At 49.2% G+C, this 21,728-nt stretch overlaps 2 protein-coding genes across 2 annotated transcripts in view; one reads left to right on the top strand and one right to left on the bottom strand.

Moving 5' to 3' along the window:
- The window catches only part of TMEM258 (transmembrane protein 258), a 101,718-nt gene that overhangs the window by 71,751 nt on the left and 8,239 nt on the right, over positions 1 to 21,728 (bottom strand). The gene's annotated exons all lie outside the window — the stretch shown is intronic.
- FADS2 (fatty acid desaturase 2) overlaps positions 19,744 to 21,728 on the top strand; it is a 40,165-nt gene continuing 38,180 nt past the window's right edge. The window contains exon 1 of the mRNA XM_050756937.1: positions 19,744 to 20,018. Within this exon, the coding sequence (XP_050612894.1) occupies positions 19,812 to 20,018 (207 nt within the window). The 5' untranslated portion in view covers positions 19,744 to 19,811. The remainder of the gene's footprint in view (positions 20,019 to 21,728) is intronic.

Raw genomic sequence — 21,728 nt, 5'->3', positions numbered from 1 at the left:
CTCTACCTTGGCAGTCCTGCCCAGAAAAGAGGTGGGGCACGAATGCCCAGGCCGTGGGCATGACCTTCCTGCAGGTGTAGGATGTCAGCACACTTCCTGGGCCTCCCAGCCTCACACACAGAGGCACATGGCTCAGTGCTGACTGCCCTGACACTCTAGCCTGGAGAATTTTGGAGGTAAAGAGGGCCTTGGGTATCTCACTACTCAGATAAAGACACAAAGGGACACAGAAGAAAGGGGCTTGCTAAAGATCACATGACAAATTAGTGTCAGGATCTGTGGTTACTGGAAACCTTTCCCTCACTGAACTCAAGTCTGGCAGGGGGACAGCACAAGTTCAGGCTGGGGAGAGGGCAGGCATTCTTTCCTGGAGGCCACGGGCCCCCCAGCAGAGCACAGATGGGAGTTCTATCTGGGGGGATCTGTAGCTTTTCACCAGTGACCTACTCTCCCACAGCAAAGTCCTTACTTACCTGCAGGTATCAGCTGGATAGCCCTTCCTTATCAACCTTGGATACAAGGTCCCCTCCCGGTTCCCCATTATTCTCTACCAAAGCATGCCAGTTTTTCCTTTAAAATATCAGTCACAATAAGTATTAATTTGCATTTATTTACTTTCATTGAGGTGAAATTTACATAACATGCAATTAATCATTTTAAGTATATAATTCAGGATCACTTAGTACATTTATAATGTTGTGCAATTATCACTTCTATCTAGTTCCAAAACATTTCATCATCTCATAGGGAAACTCCATATCCTTAAGCAATCACTCCCCAGTGCCCACTTTCCCTCAGCCCAAGGCAACCACCAGTTGATCTCTAAAGATTTACCTTGCTGGCCATTTTATGTAAATGGAATAAAAAAATATGTGCTCTTTTACATCTGGCTTCTTTCACTTAGCATAACTTTTTTTTTTTTTTTTTTTTTAAGAGTCTCGTTGTGTTGCCCAGGCTGGAGTGCAGTGGCGTGATCTCGACTCGCTGCAACCTCTGTCTCCCAGGTTCAAGTGATTCTCCTGCTTTAGCCTCCCAAGTAGCTGGGATTACAGGTATCTGCCACCACATCAGGCTAATTTTTGTGTTTTTAGTAGAGACGTGTCTTCCTCACTAAACTTAATCCTTTCTATCTTTTGATGTAAGGTCACAGACATGTGACTCTTTCACTTGAACACTTAGAGGGTTATTGGTTGGCCTAATTTTAATATTGTTGTGTCTCAGGGAATAGGGAGGCCTGAGGAGAGGGAGACAGATGGGAGAACAGCTGGTCAGTGGAGCAGTCGGGACACACACGACTTTTTTTTTTTTGGAGACAGGATCTTGCTTTGTTGCCCAGGCTGGAGTGCAGTGGTGCTCACAGCTCACTGCAACCTTGACGTCTTGGGCTCAAGCAGTCCTCATGCCTCACCCTCCTGAGTAGCTGGGACTACAGACATGCACCACCATGTCTGGCTAATTTTTTAAAATTTTTTTGTAGAGATGAAGTCTCACTATGTTGCCCAGGCTGATCTGAAACTCCAGGGCTCAAGTAAGCACATGACTTTTATCAATTAAATTTGCTGTCTTATACAGGTACAGTTCATGGCACCCCAAAACAATTACAATAGTGACATTAAAGATTACTGGTCACAGATCACTACAACAGAGGCAGGAACTGCCAAAATGTGACAGAGACAGGAGGTGAGTACATGCTGTTGGAAAAATGGTGTAGATAGATTTGCTCGACGCGGGGTTGCCACAAACCTTCAGTTTATAAAAACTTAATAGCTGCAGGGTGTAATACGGTGAAGCTTAGGAAAACAAGGAATGCCTGTACTTGTTTTCAATCTGGGGGGTACATACCCAGGAGTGAATTGCTGAGTCATAAAGTACGTCTATGTTTAACTTTTTCAGAAATCATTCATGAATTTATTAAACTTTTTAAAATTTCAGTAGCTTTAAGGGTATAAGTAGTTTTTGGTTACAGAGATGAAGTGTGTATTAGTTCATTTTCATACTGCCATAAAGAACTGCCCAAGCTTAGGTAATTGATAAAGGAAAGAGGTTTAATTGACTCACAGTCCAGCATAGCTGGGGGGGGCCTCAGGAAACTTACAATCATGATGGCAGAAGGTGAAGAGGAAGCAAGGCATCTTCTGGTTTTTTTTTGTTTGTTTGTTTGTTTGTTTGTTTTTTTGAGAGAGTCTCGCTCTGTCGTCCAGGCTGGAATGCAGTGGTGAGATCTCGGCTCACTGTAACCTCTACCTCCTGGGTTCAAGCAATTCTCCTGCCTCAGCCTCCTGAGTAGCTGACACTATAGGTGTGTGCCACCATGCCCGGCTAATTTTTGTAGTTTTATAAAAAGAGATGGGGTTTCACCACATTGGCTGTGCTGGTCTCGAACTCCTGACCTCGAGTGATCTGCCCGCCTTGACCTCCCAAAATGTTGGGATTACAGGCATGAGCCACTGTGCCCGGCCTGCAAGGAACCTTCTTTACAAGTTGGCAGAAAGGAGGAGTGCCTTTTGAAGGGGAGAAAGCCCCTTAGAAAACCATTGGGTCTTGTGAGCACTCACTCACTATCACCAGAACAGCATGGGAAACCGCCCCCGTTATTCAATTACCTCCACCTGGTCTTACCCTTGACATGTAGGGATATGGGGATTATGGGGATTACAATTCAAGATGAGATTTGGGTGGGGACGCAAAGCCTAGCCATATCAAATTGTATATCGGTGAAGTCTGGGATTTCAGTGTACCGGTCACATGAATACTGTGCATTCTTTTTCATTCCTCCCCCACTTCCCCATGCCTCTCACGCATCTCCAGTGTCCATTGTACCACCCTATATGCCTTTGCATACCCATAGTTTAGTTCCAACTTGTAAATGAGAACATGTGGTATTTAGTTTTTCATGTCTGAGTTACTTCACTTAGGATAATGGCCTCCAGTTCCAAGTTGTACAAAATATATTATTTTGTTATTTTGATGGCTGCATAGTAGTTACATATATGTGTCACATTTTCTTTATCCACTCATCGGTTGATGGGCACTTAGGTTGATTCCATATCTTTGTAATTGTGAATTGTGCTGCAATAAACATACATATGCAGGTGTCTTTTTGATATAATGACTTCTTTTCCTTTGGGTAGATACCCTATAGTGGGATTGCTAGATTGAATGGTGGATCTCCTTTTAGTTCTTTGAGAAATCTCCATACTGTTTTCCACGGGGGTTGTAATAATTTACATTCCCACCAGCAGTGTATAAGCATTCCCTTTCCACCACATCCTTGCCAACATTTTGTTTATTTGTTCGTTTGTTTGTTTTTTGAGGAGGAGTTTCATTCTTATTGCCCAGGCTGAAGTGCAGTGGCACGATCTCAGCTGACTGAAACCTCCGTCTCCTGGGTTCAAGCCATTCTCCTGCCTCAGTCTCCTAAGTAGCTGGGATTACAGGCATGCCCCACCATGCCCGGCTAATTTTGTATTTTTAGTAGAGACAGGGTTTCACTATGTTAGTCAGGCTGGTCCTGACCTCCGGTATGATCCATCCGCCTCGGCCTCCCAAAGTGCTGGGATTACAGGCATAAGCCACTGTGCCCCGCTATTTTTTTTTTTTTTTTTTTTTGAGTTTTAAATAATAGCCATTCTGGCTGGGGTAAGTTTTCATCTCATTGTGGTTTTAATTGGCATTTCCCTTATGATTAGTGAGGTTGAGCATTTTTCATATGTTTAACATTTGTATATCTTCTTTTGAGAAATGTCTATTCATGTCGTTTGTCCACTTTTTAAATAGGATTATTTGTTTTTCACTTGCTGATTTGAGTTCCTTGTAGATTCTGTATATTAGTCCTTTGTCAGATGCATAGTTTGCAAATACTTTCTCCTACTCTTTAGGTTGTCTGTTTACTCTGTTACTCATTTGTTTTGCTGTGTTTAGTTTGCAGGCTTTTTAGTTTAATTCAGTCCCATTTATTTATTTTTGTTTTTGTTGCATTTGCTTTTGGGGCTTTAGTCACTACTTCTTTGCCTAGGCCAATGTCCAGAGGAGTTTTTCCTGGGGTTTCTTCTAGGATATTTATGATTTCAGGCCTTAGATTTAAGTTTGTAATCCATCTTGAGTTAATTTTTGTATGTGGTGAGAGACAGGAATCCAGTTTCATTTTTCTACATGTGACTGTCCAGTTTTCCCAGCATCACTGATTAAGATGTCCTTTCCCCAGTCTATATTTTTGTGTGGTTTGTTGAAGATAAGTTGATTGTAAGTATTTCTGGATCCTCTATTCTCTTCCATTGGTCTATGTGTCTACTCTTATACCAGTATCATTCTGTCTTGGTAACTATAGCCTTGTAGTATAATTTGAAGTCGAGTAATGTGATACCTCCAAATTTGTTCTTTTCGCTTAGGATTGCTTTGGCTGTTCAGGCTTTTTGTTGTTGTTGTTGTTCTATATGAATTTCAGGGTTTTTTTTTCTAATTCTGTGGAAAATGAAATTGGTATTTTGATAGGAATTGTGTTGAACCTGTAGATTGCTTTGAGTTGAATCTGTAGATTGCTTTGAGGCAGTATGGTCATTTACATGATGTTGATCCTTCCAGTCCATGAACGTGAAATGTTTTTCCATTTGTTTGTGTCATCTGTGGTTTCTTTCAGCAGTGTTTTGTAGTTCTCCTTACAGAGCTCTTTCACCTCCTTGGTTAAGTATATCCCTAGGTACTTTTTTGGTAGCTGTTGTTAAAGCGATTGAGTTCCTGGTTTGATTCTCAGCTTGATTGTTGTGGGTCTATAGTAGTGCTACTGGTTTGTGTACATTGATTTTGTAACCTGAAACTTTACTGAATTCATTTATCAAATCTAAGAACCTTTTGGAGCAGTCTTTAGGATTTTCTATATACAAGATCATATCATCAGCAGACAGATCATTTGACTTCTTCTTTTCCAATTTGGATGCCCTTCATTTTTTTCTCTTGCCTGATTGCTCTGGCTAGGACTTTCCATTAACTTGTTTTTAATACCTCTTTTACTCACTAAATGTCCAGGCCTGCACCATGCAATATAGCAGCCACTACCCCTGTGTGCTTATTTAAAATGAAATTAGTTAAAAATTAAACGAAGTTGGCCGGGTGTGGTGGCTCATGCCTATAATCCCAGCGCTTTGGGTTTTTTGGGTGGATCACCTGAGGTCAGGAGTTTGAGACCAGCCTGGCCAACATGGCAAAACCCCTTCTCTACTAAAAACACAAAAATTAGCTGGGTGTGGTGGCACGGGCCTGTAATCCCAGCTACTTGGGAGGCTGAGACAGGAGAATTGCTCGAACCTGGGAGGCAGAGGTTGTAGTGAGCCGAGATCGTGCCACTGCACTCCAGTCTGGGTGACAGAGCAAGACTCCATCTCAAAAAAATAAATTAAAATAAAATAAAAATAAATAAAGTTAAAGATTCAGACCCTGTCATACTTGCTGTGTTTCAAGTGCTCAGTAGCCACCTGTGATTAGCGGCTACTATATTTCTACCTCCCAGAAAGTGTTATTGGATAGCTCTGGTCTACACTGAAAACTTTTCCTGAGCGCAGAGACCAAATCTGCCCAGTGTACCACAACATACCTAATGCCCAGCAAAGTGCCTGGTGCCTAGCATTAATACTTTTGGAAGGAAAGAAGGAAGTGCTACTTTTATAATCATTCCTTCATTTGATCTTCTCAACAAATCTGTAAAGGAGACAGGAAAAGGATAGCTTTGCCTTTTTCACAGTTGAAGAGATAGGCTCAGGGAGTTAAACACTATATCCAGAATCATAGAACTAGCCCAGATCATGGGCCTAGACCTTCCGTACTCTCTACCAGTCACACTCTCAGTTGCTCCCAAGACATTTCAGACAGAATAGTGAGTAGGCAGGCAAGGGGCTGGAAATGCTAGGGCCAGCTGACAAATGAGAGCCTGGCTATGGTAGAGTTAGGGGATTCTCAATCAAAGGGGACTTTGAGCAGGACTTTATCTACTCTCTGTTTTTTTAGGGACAAGGAAAGAGGCCAGGAGAAGTCACGTTTCCAAGGGACTAGTTAAGAGGGCACTGAGAATGGATTGGGATTAGACCTGGGAGGGATTGGAGGGAAAGGCCATGTCTTCAGAGATGTCACTGAGGGTTTAGAACAGAGAGAACAGTTTTGCAATCTCTTAATAAGCTCAGTCTGGTGGCATCCACAAGCGGGGCCAGAGCTGACACTGAGGGAGAAACCAATTGGAAAGCAATTACAACCTGGACCAGCATGGTGGTGGCAGGAAAGGGGAGGCAGGGTGGGGGGGAAGCAGTGAAATCTGAATAACATGAAAGAAAGAATACTGGCTGTGGAGGTAATACTTATTTGCTAGAGAGGGGAATGGGGACCTTGAATTTTCACAATTTGCTGCCAGGAAACATGGTAGAGCCGGTCAGAAAATAATTCAGGAAATCTGCTGCTGTGTCCAGGAAGGTTGAATTGAGTCTTAAAGAAGATGAATGATTCACTCACAGAACATTCGAGCAAGAAGAAACTTTGTTAGTGAAATATAGTTCAACCTCTTTGCTTTATTGTTGAAAAAACTGAGGCTTAGAGAGGTGAAGGGGATGGTGAAAGGCACATCATATGTGAAAAATGAGACTGGACCTAAACTCAGGCCTCCTGGTCCAGTGAAGTTTTCATTCTGTGTCACAGGAAGATCTCTAATCTCACTTCCCTGCAGCCAAGATCTCCCAGTACTCACTTGCTGGCTGATAAACAGATGTTATTTGACTTTGTTAACATTGAATCTTCTCTAAGGAAATCTCTCTTGATCATAGATTGCGCAGTGGATATATGCATTTAATCCAAATCGTTTATCACACATCCTTAAGACGGAAAAATACAACCTGTTCTTTTGAAAAACTCTTAATGGCTTTTCAGTTAATACCTTTGTGGTTTTGATAAATTACTCATGGTCTCCAAGTCTATGTTTCCTCTTCTGTACAATGGAAATAATACAACCTACTTCTCAGATAGTGACTGATCAATGAAATAAAATCTGTAAAGCACATTTCTACTATACGCTAAGTTATTTGACACTCTTTATATTTTCTTCCCCAGAGCATGGTGTGGATGATTAAGCTAAGTCAATCAGAAAGATTAGAAACATGACAATTCCTTGAAAACATAAACCCACTGGCGTTACAAATAGCACAACGAATTAGCGTGGCTGAGTCAGTGGAAGAGACATTTTTCATGGAAATTGTATAGAAGTCATTACAGTTCCTTGAAAATAAAAGCACCCTAGAAAAGTATCGATGTTGCTCATATTGCTGGCACTGTAAGATTGGTGACTAAGCCTTCTCTTCCTTCCTGTCCAGCCTTTAGAACATATTCACTAGGGCAGGCAGAGGAGGAACCACCCTTCCTACCCGCTTATAGAGCAGGTCTACCAAGGAGGTGGTAGAAACTTGAAAGTTAACCTCAGAGTTAATTTCCAATAGGCCTCGTGGATTAGAAAAAAAAATATGAAGTCCCCCAGGGTCCCTCGGGACTATACCTTGGAAGATATTGGGCTGCACCCTCTCTGACCTTAGTCCCCTCTTGTCACAGGCCCATGTGGATCCTTAATAGCAGTGCTGGGGTTTGGGTGTGGGTGGCAGGCCCAGTGAGGGACAGTCTTCCAGTTCCTTGACCATTCCCATGTACGTTCACACCAGCCCGCTCCTTCCTGCAGCACAGTGTTTGCTCATGCATACATTTACTCACCCAACAACTAATTATTGAATGCCTACTATGTCCTGGGCTCTCTGCAAGGGGCTGAGTATACAGCAGTGAGCGAGATAGACTGGGTTCTGCCCTCAGGAAGTTTCCAGCCTTTCCAGTGGGAAGAAAGACAATAAATCCATCAGCAAACAAATGTATGTATGAAGAGAACAAACAGGGTGGCAGAAAATAAAAAGTGGTCAAGGCGGTTAGGGAAAACTCACCTGAGATATGACTTTTGAGCCAGACATGAGTTGGAGGAGAGGAGGGACATTTTGGGCAGAGGCAACAGTTTAGGCAAGGGCCATGAAACAGGAAAGAACTTGACTTTTCAAAACCATCAAGCAGCCTTAACGTGAGGCATTAGGACTACTCTAAGTACAATGGGAAAGTTTTAAGCCAGGAAATGACAAGACCCAACCTATATTTTAAGGTCACTCAAACTGAATGGAGCAGGCTAAGAGTGGAAGCCGGAGGATCATCAGGAGGCTACAAGAGAGGAGTGGAGAGGGAAAAGAAGGTCGCTGGTGCCACGGCTGCCAGGCTCTCTATGGGGACCATTGAGACAGGGGCCAGAAAGGGAAGAGATCCCCATTCAGTGAATGTGTCCAGAACAGCCATAGGCTTGGAGTACTGTTCTGGAAGCTGACACAATCAGAGACGGGATTTGCTCCTTAGGGCTAAACACAATCTGTACTAAACCTCCTGGATCCTCTCATTCAGCGCCTGGAGTGAACTGGCAGCTTCTTAAGATGACTCAGAGGTAACAGTAAGCCAAGGAGCAACCTGTGGACAGATCGGGGCTTTGGAAGAGACCAGCCTGGTACGGAAGCACAGTGGGCAGAGGAGAGACTGCAGACTCCTGTGGTGTCCCTGTTTGCAGGGAGTCGGGAGTTTGGGGTTTTTTGTTACAAATAACACAATTTGGATATCCCTGGGTCTTAGCAACCCGGCGGGGAGCCATTGAGCTCACAGTGGCACCTGTGAATGAATTTCCCTGGCTTGTTGCATCTGCTCACATAAGAGCAGGACTTTAGACCTTCTAGGTTAGTGTGTCTAAATGCTTTTTCCATTATTTTACCCCTAAGAAGCCATTTTAGAAATTTTCCTCCTTAATTGCAACCACCCCTTTGAAATGTTGAAGCCATGGATATGCCATATATGTTTACAGATTGTATGCATATCTGTGTTTCATATATTAAAAGAACAAGACTTTTTCACCCCTCTGGGGGTGATACTGCCCCACTGAGAAGGCATACTGTAGTTTAAAGGCTCCCCCAGTTATAACGGGGGCCCGCAGAGAGTATCTTATCTGGGTTCACCAACCTGCCCACTGTGGTCTCCTTTAAGAACGTGCCTCACAGCTGTCCCCACTAGCAAGCACTGCAGAAGACCCCATACTTGCCAGCCTGTCCACATTCCCAAAGTAGCAGAAGCTTTGATGCGCTAAAGGCATAAGGTTCCTGTAGACCTCACTGCCCCAAATTGTGCTCTGCATCTCCCAGAAAGGAGGCACATTCCCTTCTCTACTCTGTCCCCTTCTGTGTCTCCGGGCCTGGAGAAAGCATGGGTGGCCTTCCTTAGTCTCACAAAGATATGACAATGATCCTTCTCCATCCCTGCTTCCAGGACCCCCAAAATATGTTCCTTGCAGAGCCCTTTTACCAACCACCAATCAGCAGCCACGGCCAGTTCCCAGTGTAGACTCAACTGGTCTTCACCACATGATGGAAACCATGTACAATGTGCTATCACTTACATCACCAGCGGTCCACCAGTGCCCCGCTTTACAGATGTCAAACTGGAGACCCAGAGAGGTTTGGTCTTGGAGCAAGGTCACACGGTAAGAGGCTAAGGCCTATGTTCTTTGTTCTGCACTAGAATGCAAGAAACCTCATCCGCAGTGCCTACACATCAGGGAGCCATGGTCGCCCCCGGTACGTCCTACTTGGGGTGTGGTCCACACATCAGCACTTTCCACAGATTGTTCGTGGCCAGTTCATGATGAGGTAAGTGCAGGAATTGGGAGTAAGCAGTTAGAAATGTTTCTAGCAGTTTGATGGTGTAATTTTATGCCTATTAGCTCCAATTTTTAAAAAAATCTGGGGCTGGGCATGGTGGCCAATGCCTGGAATCCCAGCACTTTGGGAGGCCAAGGCTGGTGGATCACCTGAAGTCAGGAGTTTGAGATCAGCCTGTCCAACCTGGAGAAACCCTGCCTCTACTAAAAATACAAAATTAGCCGGGTGTGGTGGCACACACCTGTAATCTCAGCTACTCGTGAGGCTGAGGCAGGAGAATTGCTTGAACCCAGGAGATGGAGGTTGCGGTGAGCTGAGATCGCGCCACTGCACTTCAACCTGGGCAACAAGAGAAAACTCTGTCAAAAAAAAAAAAAAATCTGGGTTCAGGTATTTCTTTTTTTCATTTTATTTTTCTAATGACTCATTTTTATTGTATTTTATGAGTGTCAGTCTGTGACAGATTGGATTTTTCTTTTTAATAAGCTATTCCTTCACTACTGATAGTTTAAAAAGCACAGTGTAGAGGTTGCAAACCTCCCACTTCCTGCACAGAGCATGGAAGGTCTTTGACCTCAGGATTAACAGAAAGAAAAATAACAAGTGGTGGTTTGGCCAAACTAACAGGTGGTCAGAGCCCAAAGGTCTCTCTTCTGTCCGGGGCAGACACAGCCTCAAGGTCATCAAAGCCTGGCTCCTGGGTGGCTTCTCCTTTTTTTTTTTTTTGGAGTCTGACTTTGCTGCCCAGGGTGGAGTGCAGTGGTGTGATCTCACTGCAACCTCCACCTCCCAGGTTCAGGTGATTCTCCTGCTTCAGCCTCCTGAGTAGCTGGAATTACAGGCACCTGCCACCACACCTAGCTAATTTTTGTATTTTTAGTAGAGACGGGGTTTCACCGTGTTGGCCAGGCAGGTTTGGAATTCCTAACCTCAGGTGATCTGCCTGCCTCGGCCTCTCAAAGTGCTGGGATTATAGGTATGAGCCACTGTGCCCGGACTCTGGGTGGCTTCTGGACTCTTGGTGTTCTGTCCCGGGAGTAGCAGTTTCCTAAGCCATAGGTGTGCAAACGGTGGCTCCGTGTGCCTTTCACTTGGGGGCTTGTTCAATCACACCCTCGACAGAGCAGCTGGGAACTTTAGGGATGAATCATCCAATTGCCCCTCCACCCTCATTGTAAAAGTGAGGAACCTGAGGCCCAGGGAGGTCATGTCTTGCTTATTTTCCTATCTCCATGGACAAGGAGGGTGCCTGTCACAGAGGATCCACTGGGGTTCCATCAGAAGCCGAACTCCAGTGAGCCATAGAGAATAAGGAGTTTCTCCAGGTTTCAGAACTCTTCAGTGGTGGGAGCTGGTTGGTTAATCTATGTAAGGGGTTATCTCTGTGTCTCTGCTGGGCCTGAGGTCAGCTGGTGTGGCTCAGGGAGAGAGGCTGGATGTGAAGAGGGAAAGACAAAGAACAAACTGGAATGGTATCTAGCTCTCACCACCTGCAATCTCCATGATGCCAGGGCCCTGAGGGACAAACTGGGGATTTTCACTCCAGAGCCACACACCTGGTCCAGGAGCTGGATGACCTGCAGGCCCCGCAGCTGCCCTGGGCCAACAAGGTAAGCCAGCGTTCAGCAACAGCGTGGGGGAGGTGCCGCCGCGCGCCTGCCCTGCACAGCTTCAGAGCACAGCAAAAACAGCTGTGCTCCCCTTCCACTTTCCAAATCTTGTGCACGTTTTTCTCCTGGCCACCCCCCGCCACCCCAGCCCACGACCCTCTGGGCAAGGGAATTCTGGGCAATGTAGTTCAGCTTAGCTAAGTAGACACACTATGAAGCCACCCCGATGCCCATTAAATGCTGAACGAACACATGAATGAATGAATGAATGAATGCATGACGTGACTTGTACCGGGGCATGCAGTAAGCAGTTGAGAGGCAAAACTGGAATGTAATGTGGGGTGAGTGGAGGGGGCTCCACTGCACCATGTTTACTTCCGGAAGCTCAGCTTTACTGGAGTGGAAGCTCAGCCCAGCCACAGGGTCACCACAGAGGACACACCCACTGCTCAGGTGTGAGGCCTGTGGCTCAGACTTTCCCCAGAGCTCTCTTTAGAGTTGAATTCCACACGTGTTTAATAAGCATCCAGCACGTGACCCACACCAAAGACTCCATGCTGATCAGACTCCGCTTCTTCTCACAGGGAACTTCCAGGCTGGCTGGTGGAGGTAGATGCACACGTAATTTGATGCTGTGTATATAAGAAGTGCTTTGGGAGCCCAAAAGAGAGGACTCCTGACTTTGCCACAGTGGAGGCCAGTCACTAGGGGGATCTTAAGGTGGAATTGGAGTTGCAGGCAGCCAAGGTGAGGAAGGGCACTCTGGCCAGGAGATGAGCACGGACCAAGGGCCAGGAGGACTGGCAGGCCATGGCCGTTCGTGGGAAACGGGGACCCACCCTGCATGGCCGGAGGGAAGGATGACTGGAGGAAAGAATAGAGCCAGGAAAGTGAGGTAGGTGCCAGACCACCAAGGCTCTTAAATGCTGGGTGCAGAACTCTGGCAGGAACATGCAGATGGCTGGACCTGGGCAGTGCCTAGGGCTGGTGAGAGAAAAAATACTTTTGAGACAATTAGGGGGAGGAGTTGACTTGGCAGACCTGGAGGATATCTTTGAGGGCGTGAGAGGTGTAGGTATGACACTGAGGGCTTAGAGCAATGGCAGAGATGGATGAGGAAGCCCCTCCCTGTGCCACACCCAATGTCAGGGCCTGGGACAGGAGGTGAGGAGAGGTGACACCAGCAGCCTCTTTTACTCCTGACTCCGGGACAGACTCCTACAGGCAGGAAGGTCTCTAGTGTTTGCCAGTCTGCCGGTGCCTGTCCAGACAGGATTCCCAGATGACTCAGAGACCTCCAGACTGCAGGAGGTTCCTTCTAGTAGCCAGCACTGGAGCGGGCTGACTCCTGCGCACACTGACCGCCGAAGGTTGGCCACCTTGGAACAAAGGAGGTGGTGCCTTGGGCTTGAAGCAATCTACCACCCTTGGAGAAAGCAGAATCACAGATGAGAGAGGAATTTAGAGGCTATCTACTCAAAACCATTTTCTTTACAAGAAAGAGAAAAGCCAAGCAGACAGAACCAGGGCAGTGAACTTGAGCCTATCCTGTCCCCATGTGGCATCCTTCTTACCACAGTGCGCTGTCATCTGGTTTCCCCCTGCTCGACTTGGCCTTCAGATGGAGATGGCCAACGACATTAAGTGGTGGTGCTAGGGTAGGGTGTCATCTCCCTTGGGGGCAGGACCCAAAGGTGAAGGATGTTGCTCATTAGCACATTAGCTCATCAGAGAGAGAGGTCAGCCAAATCTGAAAAACCTTTGCACAGATGAAGCAATTGGTCAGTGACTGCTGCATTTCAGTGATGCTTTATTTATTTTATTGAGGTTTTGTATGTGTTTTTGGTGAGAGGGTGGATCCAGATGTCTAGACCATCCTAGTCTTAGAAATAGGAAACCTCTCAGATTTCCTTCTGTGTGACTTTGGATAAGCCAATCTCTGGGCCTCAGTTTCCCTGTCTTAAGGTAAAGCCAGAGAGTTGCCAGGCTGCTCTCTGCCCCAAGGCACAGCACTCCTACCCTGTGGTCTCTTGGCCTGTGCCTCCGGCTATGTATTTTTGAGGGCTCCTGCCCTGCTGGCACCTTGACCACATTCCCCCTCTGCTTCAGCGCTGCCCCCCTAGCTGCCACAGGCTCTCTTTCCTTGGTGGCATCTCCTCTGCCCCTCCCCAGCCTCTCAAAGTTGGCCATACACCAACTTGACTCAGAAGACATCTGTCCTCTCTCAGAGCTGAGGTCAGTGCCTTAGTGATAACAGCCAAGACAAATATGCATGATAAGACCTGATCCAATACCACAAGCAAATGCAAGCATTGGAGGGTGATGCTTACTGGGTCAAAGAGCTCCAAAGGGTCTTAGAGTCTGGATCCTGGGGGATCCCCCTGTGGTCCTCCTATGCTGTGTCTGGGCCCCCTCCTCTCACCTTAGTGTTTGCTGAGAGATGCAGCATTAGGAGGCCACAATTTGCCTGGGATAGGGTTGAGAGAACCTCTTGGGTTGAGGGTCTCAGGTTGAGAGACCCTCTCAGGGTCTTACCAAGCTAGTGTCCAGCCCCTACCTCCCAGCCTTTGGTTTGCAGCATGGCTGACTCTCACTGCTGGTGCCCAAATGTGGTGTGACCCAAAGAAGGCAACATATGGAGAAGTGGGCACTACTTTATGATCCCCATTTTACATCAGGGAAATTGAAGCTCTGCAAAGTTAAGTCATTGGAGTTTGACTTTTTAGGTCTGATTCCAAAGTATACTCTGTTCTCTAACTAGGCTTACTTCTGGCTACTCATTTAACCTGTTCAATGCTGTTTCCCCATTTGTAAAAAAGAGAAACATACACATCCTGCTTGCCTCAAAGGGCTATTGTGACAATCATTTGAAATAACTGATAGAAAAAGCACTTTTAAAATTGATACGATGCAAGTTAAATGCTTCCCTCACCTATCTATATATATGACATCTATGCATATTTATGATGTTGGAGCTGGCCACAACTTAGCATCTGATCTAATCAACTGATTTGACCAGACATGAAACTGATCTCAAAGCTGGGTGGCTGCAGAGCCAGGACTAGAGTTTATGTCTTTGTGTTTCTGTTATAGGGCTCTTTCCCCAAGGGGTCTTCAGGAGCCATCAGGGCTGGACAAAATCAGTGCCCCTGCTTCTGTGGCAATTCTCCTGTGTATTTTCCTTCCTCCCCCATCCCTACTGAGTTCTCTAGGCCACAAGAAACCACTGAAAATTTGGGTGCAGTGAGATCTGGCCTCAGCGAGATGGCCCTGCAGCAGTGTGTGCAACAGCTGTCTGCCAGGGAGCCTTGGCCAGCGCAGGCAGCAGCAGAGGCAGAAGAAAACACCACTGGGGGTACAGTCTGCTGAACACAATTTTTTTTTTCAAGGGTGGGCAGTGGGAGATGAGAAGCAGCAAAAGACATTCTGGAATTCTGAGACCAAATCACAGGAGGAACAGTGGTACCATGAATAGAAATGAAGGAGTTAAAAGGAAGAGGCCGTTTTTTGAAGGGACGATGATGACCTCAGTTTGGGGCCAGAAACGGTGAGGGTTGGACCTGGATAGGTCCCAGAGCACATCTGGTGCGACTTCTCCCTTGCCCTGAGGAGGCTGTATTGTCTTTGAGCTGCTAGCAGGAAACTCAGTTTTGCATGTGCAAGAGCTGACTAGAAATCTGCTCTGGCCCTGGGAAAGGTCTGTGGATGTCCATTTGAGACACAGTCATCTCCCAAAAGGAGAAAATGCCGAGTGAGTCAAGGGCCCGGAGCATTTGGAGGGGAGGAGGAAGAGGAGGAAGGGGAGGAGGAGGAAGAGGGAGATGAGGAGAAGGGGGAGGAGGAGGAGGGGGAGGAGGAGGGGAGAGGAGGAGGGGGAGGAGGAGGGGGGAGGAGGAGGAGAAGGGGAAGGAGGAGGAGGAGGAGAAGGGGAAGGAGGAGGAGGAGGAGAGGGAGGGGAAACAAATGGAGGAGGCAGGAAGGGGGTGGTCCAGCAGCAAACTGGGAACTGTGTATTGTCAGAGAATCTGAAAGCATGGCATTTCAGGACATCAGCCCGCTGGATGCCTCGAAGAGGTCTGAGAAGGCACAGCTGGATTTGCTGACCTTTGAGAAAGGGTTCCAGAAGGCTTGATGGGAGCAGGCCAAGAGGGCTGCCTTCAGGGTCTGGGGTTTGTGTTTCAAGACTCAATCTATCATGGGCAGATGGAGGGGCCAGACTTATCTCCATGAGCGCCCATGTCTTCATCTGGAAAGACACAGTAACAATACCTACCTTATGCCTTGTCATGAGGATGAAGCTAGGAGGAAGAAGGATAAGAATCACCACCTACTGAATGCTTCCTCAGCCCCGGACAGCATGCAAATGCTTTTGTCCGTTATTTGAAAGTCCTTTGCACACCTAAATTGATAAGCCCATCAGAAGGATGGTTATCTTTACTATTAGAATCAGAGAAGACTGCAATGATCTGAGAAATGGATGGGACAGAAAGTAGACCCAGAGGCCAGGCACAGTGGCTCACGCCAACACTTTGGGAGGCCAAGGTGGGAGGATTCTTTGAGTCCAGAAGTCCAAGACCAGCCTGGTCAACATAGCGAGACCCCGTGTTTACAAAAACTTAAAAAATTAACCAGGCATGATGGTGCGTGCCTGTAGTCCCAGTTACCAGGGAAGCTGAGGTGGGAGGATCGCTTGAGCCTGGGAGGTCGAGGCTGCAGTGAGCTGTGATTGTGCTACTGCAGTCACCCTGGGTGACAGAGCAAGACCCTGACTGGAAGGAAAGAAGGAAGGAAGGAAGAAAGGAAGGAAGAAAGGAAGGGAGGGAGGGAGGGAGGGGAAAAAAGAGCCAGAGAGAGCTATTTATTCACAAAATTTGACAATGAATTGACTGCGATAGATAGGGGTGATGGCTTGAGAAGGACACAACTCAGATTTTTTTAACGATTGGTTGATAAAGATGATTTATTATCCAAGGAAAGAAGAGAAGGAAGAGGCCAGGAAAGGTATTCTGCTGGTCCTTTGCCCACCAGGTGCTCCGTGTCAGTGTCACAGTCCCTCTCGTTCCCCTGCTGGCTGCTGGGTGGCTGAAGGATGCCTTTCACTTTCACTCTGCCTCTAATCAGCCAGTGTCTTTGCTCCCATGACCCTGCGAGTCCCCCAGCAGACCTCAGACTCCTTGTGAGGACAAGATGGAAAGCCTCCCTCACCCATTCAGTGGAGATTGGTGGCATGGGCTCCAGCGCACCAGGCCCTGTCTCCCAAAGCACCACCCCCACCCAGCCCAGCCTTTCACCCACTTGGCTGCCTGAAAGAGTCTGGGCTGCAAGCCACCCAGGCCAGTCTCTTTTGTCCCTGATCAAGTACAGTACGATGGTCACAACAAGGTCCTGGCAAGATCCCCAGGAAGCTGCAGTCCTTGGTGCTGCTTGGGGATGGAGGGTGGGAGGATTCTGTGGGGCAGGAGGAAGCCATGGGAACCTCGTTCTGCTCTGAGATCACCCCTTTTCCCAAGCGACTTTGGGGTTGTATGGATACTATGAGGTTTTCTCTGGGCAGACTGTCTCTGGACAGTCTCATCAGTCTCTCCAAGTAGAGACAGCAAGAAATAAGACAAGAGCAGGATTTCAAGACCAGCTTGGGCAACGTAATGAGACACTGTCTGTACAAAAAATTAAAAAATTAGAGGGCAGGGAGGCACATGGCAGTGTCCGGTGTGGGGTCAGCCCCCTAAAGTTCTATCTTTTTTTTTTTTGAGACGGAGTCTCGCCCTGTTGCCTAGGCTGGAGGGCAGTGGCGCAATCTCAGCTCACTGCAAGCTCCGCGTCCTGGGTTCCCGCCATTCTCCTGCCTCAGCCTCCTGAGTAGCTGGGACTACAGGCGCCCGCCACAGCGCCCCGCTAATTTTTTTGTATTTTTAGTAGAGGTGGGGTTTCACTGTGTTAGTCAGGATGGTCTCAATCTCCTGACCTTGTGATCCACCCGCCTCGGCCTCCCAAAGTGCTGGAATTACAGGCGTGAGCCACCCCACCCGGCCTAAAGTTCTCTCTTAATTCAGGCCTCCCCTCCCCTCTCCTTGAGCACTGCCCTCATCTTTGAACTCATTGCTGTTCCCCAGTTTCTCCCTTACATCCCAGTCCAGCCCCAGCCTCTGAAGTTCTCTCTCTACATTATGGATCTGATCATAGCACACCTGCTTTATGGATGTCCAAGCCCCCTCCATGGTCAAGTCCTCCATTCTTACCCCTTACTGAGGCAGCTGGGGCTTTGCCCAATCTGAGCCCCATCTACCGCTGGTCTCACCGGAGCCATTCTTCGAACTTCATTCATTCATTTGTGTCTTCAACACAACGTTTTTATGTGTTTTCAGGACCTACCCTGGCTAGTGTTGTGCTGGGAGCCACTGGGGACCCCAGGCCCTGGCCTGTCCATACTTCTCAGTTACCCTACACAGGCCACCCACACGTGCTGCCTTTTAGGGCCTGAACCTTCAAAGGCTCGTCTCTGAGATATTCCCTGGTTCTGCCTTTCAGATATCACTCCCTGCTTGGAGCTCCACACCCTTTATAAATGTTCATTGAAGTTATCTATATGGTGTGTTAATCCATTTCTGAAAAAATAATTTTCTTGGTTCCATTTCCATCAACCTTTGACAGATATCAAGGCCACTGTACTCTCCGGAGGTCTTGCTTCATTCTCTTATCTGGTACGGAAGGCTTTTGTTTGGGATGTCTGCTTCCATTCAAAGACAGAGAGGCCTTGCTGTCTTTATGTCTGCAGTTTGTGGAGTGAATGAGGGATGCTCAGGGCTTACACCAGCATGAAATGCGATGGGGGAGGTTGGGGACTGTGTAAATGTGAGGAAAGGGAGCCCATCTGGCCCCCCAGTACAACTCCACCAGTTGGGCAGAGTGATCTCCCCACCACCCCTGCGTCAGTGTGAAGTTTAGATAGGGCCTGTTTGACCCTCTCTCTCAATCTCAGCCTCTGTGAGATGTCATAATATGGGTCCTGTTTACCTGTCAGCCTGTGGTGAGAATCTAATGATTAGGGTGTGCTAGCACACAGGCACCTGTAAATCCCATTGAAATCAGGGCCCTGTAACTCCTCTCCTGATTCCCAAGCCTCGTGCACCCCACCTGCTCTGTTCATGCTTACTTCCCACGTGTCCCTTTAGCCCTCCGGATGCAGTCAGGCCCATTTCCCCAGGACACCGTCACTAAGCCGCCTCATCCAGCTGGGGTCTGAGGGGCCTGCCTCTCGCCCCACGCCTAAAAATCCTAACCCTCCCCCTATCCCTTTGATACGGTGGTCTTTATTTCCTGGAGTCTGTACATTACTCCCCAGTGATGCGTCTGCTTCCACGATTCCCAAAGAGACTGAGCTTACTGAGACCAGGGCAAGGACCGCGCCAGTTCCTCGTCGCCCCCTTCCTCTGCCTTCCCCTCCCTTCCCCCTCACCGCAGCCATGACGCCCAGCCCAAGAAAGCAGAGCAGAGGTTCCGCAATTCTTTTCTAAGACTGTCTGATGAGAGGGTTCAAAGCACTCTAACCCAAGGCAGGCTCGTGTCTCTAGGGAGGTTGCAGGAAGGCGCCAGAATGTGGATGGTGCGGACAATGTGGGATACTGGAGTCTCGACTGCCGCGCGCCAAGGAAGGGCGTCACCTAGCCAAGCCGGCCCTGGAGTTGAGTGCCCCGCAGCCCGCCAGTCCGCCCGCCCAGCCGCTTGCTGGCACCCTGGTGGCCGCGCCGGCTTTGTACCGGCATCAGGTGCAAACCCCAGAGCGCCGGGCGTGCGCGCACGCGCCCCGGAGCGCGCAGAGCCCATTCGTCGCTCCCACCCGGATCTCCTCTGGGATCTCCTCCGGCGCCCGGGGCCGGAGCGTGGGGGAGGGAGGAGGTCGGACACGTAGCCTGCCTCGCAGCAGGGCTCTACTCCACGCGGGAGGGCGGGGGAGCCGGGGACCCGCCGCTTCAGCCCGCTGGCCTTCGAAAGATCCTCCTGGGCCAATGGCAGGCGGGGCGACGCGACCCGATTGGTGCAGGCGCTCTGCTGATCGCTGTGGAAACCCGGGCGGCGGAGAACGCGGGAGGATGAGGAACCCGAGGCGGGGGGAGCCGGAGGGGCGGGCAGAGGAGGTGTCGAGGCCCTGAGCTCCCGGGGAGTTTTTACTGGAGGCAAAAGTCCATAGCGGGCGGGCTGAGGGAGGGGCGGAGGAAGGGGACCGCTTTGGGGCACTGGGAAGCCAGGGATCCTCCGCCAGGAAGGCAGGGACACTCCCGAGCGCAGACGAGGAGGCTGGGGGAGGGGGCGCGGTGGGAGGAGTAGGAGAAGACAAAAGCCGAAAGCGAAGAGGGCCCAGGCTGCACACACCGGCTGGGAGGCAGCCGTCTGTGCAGCGAGCAGCCGGCGCGGGGAGGCCTCAGTGCACCGGGCGTCACAATAGGCAGGCAGCATGGGGAAGGGGGGTAACCAGGGCGAGGGGGCCGCCGAGCGCGAGGTGCCGATGCCCACCTTCAGCTGGGAGGAGATTCAGAAGCATAACCTGCGCACCGACAGGTGGCTGGTCATTGACCGCAAGGTTTACAACATCACCAAATGGTCCACCCAGCACCCGGGGGGCCAACGGGTCATCGGGCACTACGCTGGAGAAGATGCAACGGTAAGGGTCTGGGGGCGCCCCAGCCACCCTTCTCTGCTGCAGGCGGAGTCAGGAGCCCTGGCTCCCCGGGCGCCAAACAGACCTCCGGCGCTGAATGGAGCTTGGGACGTCCTGTAGGGAAGGAAAGTGCATCTATGGCACTCGTACCCCCGCCCCAATCCTCCTCCTCCTCTGGGCCGACTGGGGTGGAGACCGGATCTGGGACCCCGGGAGGCGGCGCTGCGGTGAAAGTCCCAGCGGTGGAGAACAGGGCAGCATCTACCGCGCGCGCCGGGACCCACGCGTCCTCCCCTTCAGTGGGGTTTGCCCGGAGGCAGGGACTCTCCAAGTGGGGCGCTCGGGCCCGACGGCTCTGGCGCCCCCAGCGTGGAAGATGGCCGCCCCTGCGCGCCGCTGAAAGGAGCGGGAGCGCAGGCAGCCAGGTGTGGGACTCTGCGCTTGTCCAGCACTCTCCATCCAGACTAGGTGGCGAGAAGGAAAGCTCGTCCCCGGCCGGGGATCGCTCCTGCTGGGACTCTTGTCTAAGAAGGCCCTCAGTGGCCGCCTGGGAAAAACCGCCCAATAGCTCGGGTTCCCACGCTCCAGGGATTATCTAGACTCACCCCAAGCTCGAGTCGACCTTCTTGGGGACCGGCGTCGGGGATTGGTGGAAGGAGAACGGGCTGGGGTTTGCAAAGCCCAGGTCGAGTGAGGCCTTGAGCCGGTGGATTTAGCAGCGCTAGACTGGCTTGGCAACAGGTCCATCTGCACTCGAGGTTACTCTCGGGCGTTCAATTCAATGGCTCTCTGTTTTTAAATCCTGCCAAGAACGCCCTTTCCTCATCTTGCACTCCTAAAGGCAGTGGGCCTCTCTGGAGCCAGGGCTGCCCACCTTACCCACACCAAATGCATGGCTCAGTGATTACCCTGCACCAGCTATCCGCAGCGGGGACCCCAGTCTGAAATCCTGGCGTTTATTAAAGGTGCAGCTGGTATCCCATGGATTCGAATGGGCTAGAGGGAAAAGAGTAGAGGCAAGGAGAGAAGAAAGGGCGGCTCTTGGTGGTAGTGAATAGGCTGCAGAGAAAAAAGGTCTGATGGGATAGAGAAATTGGGGAAGGTGTATAGGAGAGAGGCAGAAAGGAGGGATGAACTTGAAGTAGATCATTCCACCTGGAGGTCTAGGATGCGGAACTGTTTGTGGGCTTTTGCTCTCTAAGCTGCGTAGCCCCAACCCTTACCTTCCCCACCTCTTGCATCTCCAGGGGAAGGCCAGACCAGGTCGCCATAATCCAAGCTGGACAGTGGACAGGTGGTGTGGGCCAGCCGGGCCAGGGCTTATCTAAGATTGGGAAGGTCAGCGATATTGAAATTCCCTACAGCTTCCAGCCCCATCCTGTTTTACTTGCTTATGGACATTGCTTAAGCCCAGGGGGTTTGTGATGCTATTTAGAACTTAGGTGGGTATGTTTCACATACCTTCAGCACTATCTCACCTGCACCTTTCCACAACCCAGTGAGGAGGTTGGGTAAAGGTAATTCCTAAGTAAAGGACCTTCTGGATCCTGGCTGGGATCTTTCCACTCTATGTTGCTGGACTTGGGCTGGTCTGTTTCTAATTGTATAGGTAAATTGTAGAAGGTTCCTGCCCTGTCCAGGCCCTCACCAAAAGCTTTCCAGAAGGAAAAGTCAAATACAATGGATTTGGTCTGATTATTCCGTATTGTTAAA

This window comes from Macaca thibetana, chromosome 14, assembly GCF_024542745.1.
Source record: "Macaca thibetana thibetana isolate TM-01 chromosome 14, ASM2454274v1, whole genome shotgun sequence".
In the NCBI taxonomy this organism is placed as follows: Eukaryota; Metazoa; Chordata; class Mammalia; order Primates; family Cercopithecidae; genus Macaca; species Macaca thibetana.
Note: the sequence above shows the minus strand (reverse complement) of the source record. Positions and strands in the feature narration are given on the sequence as shown.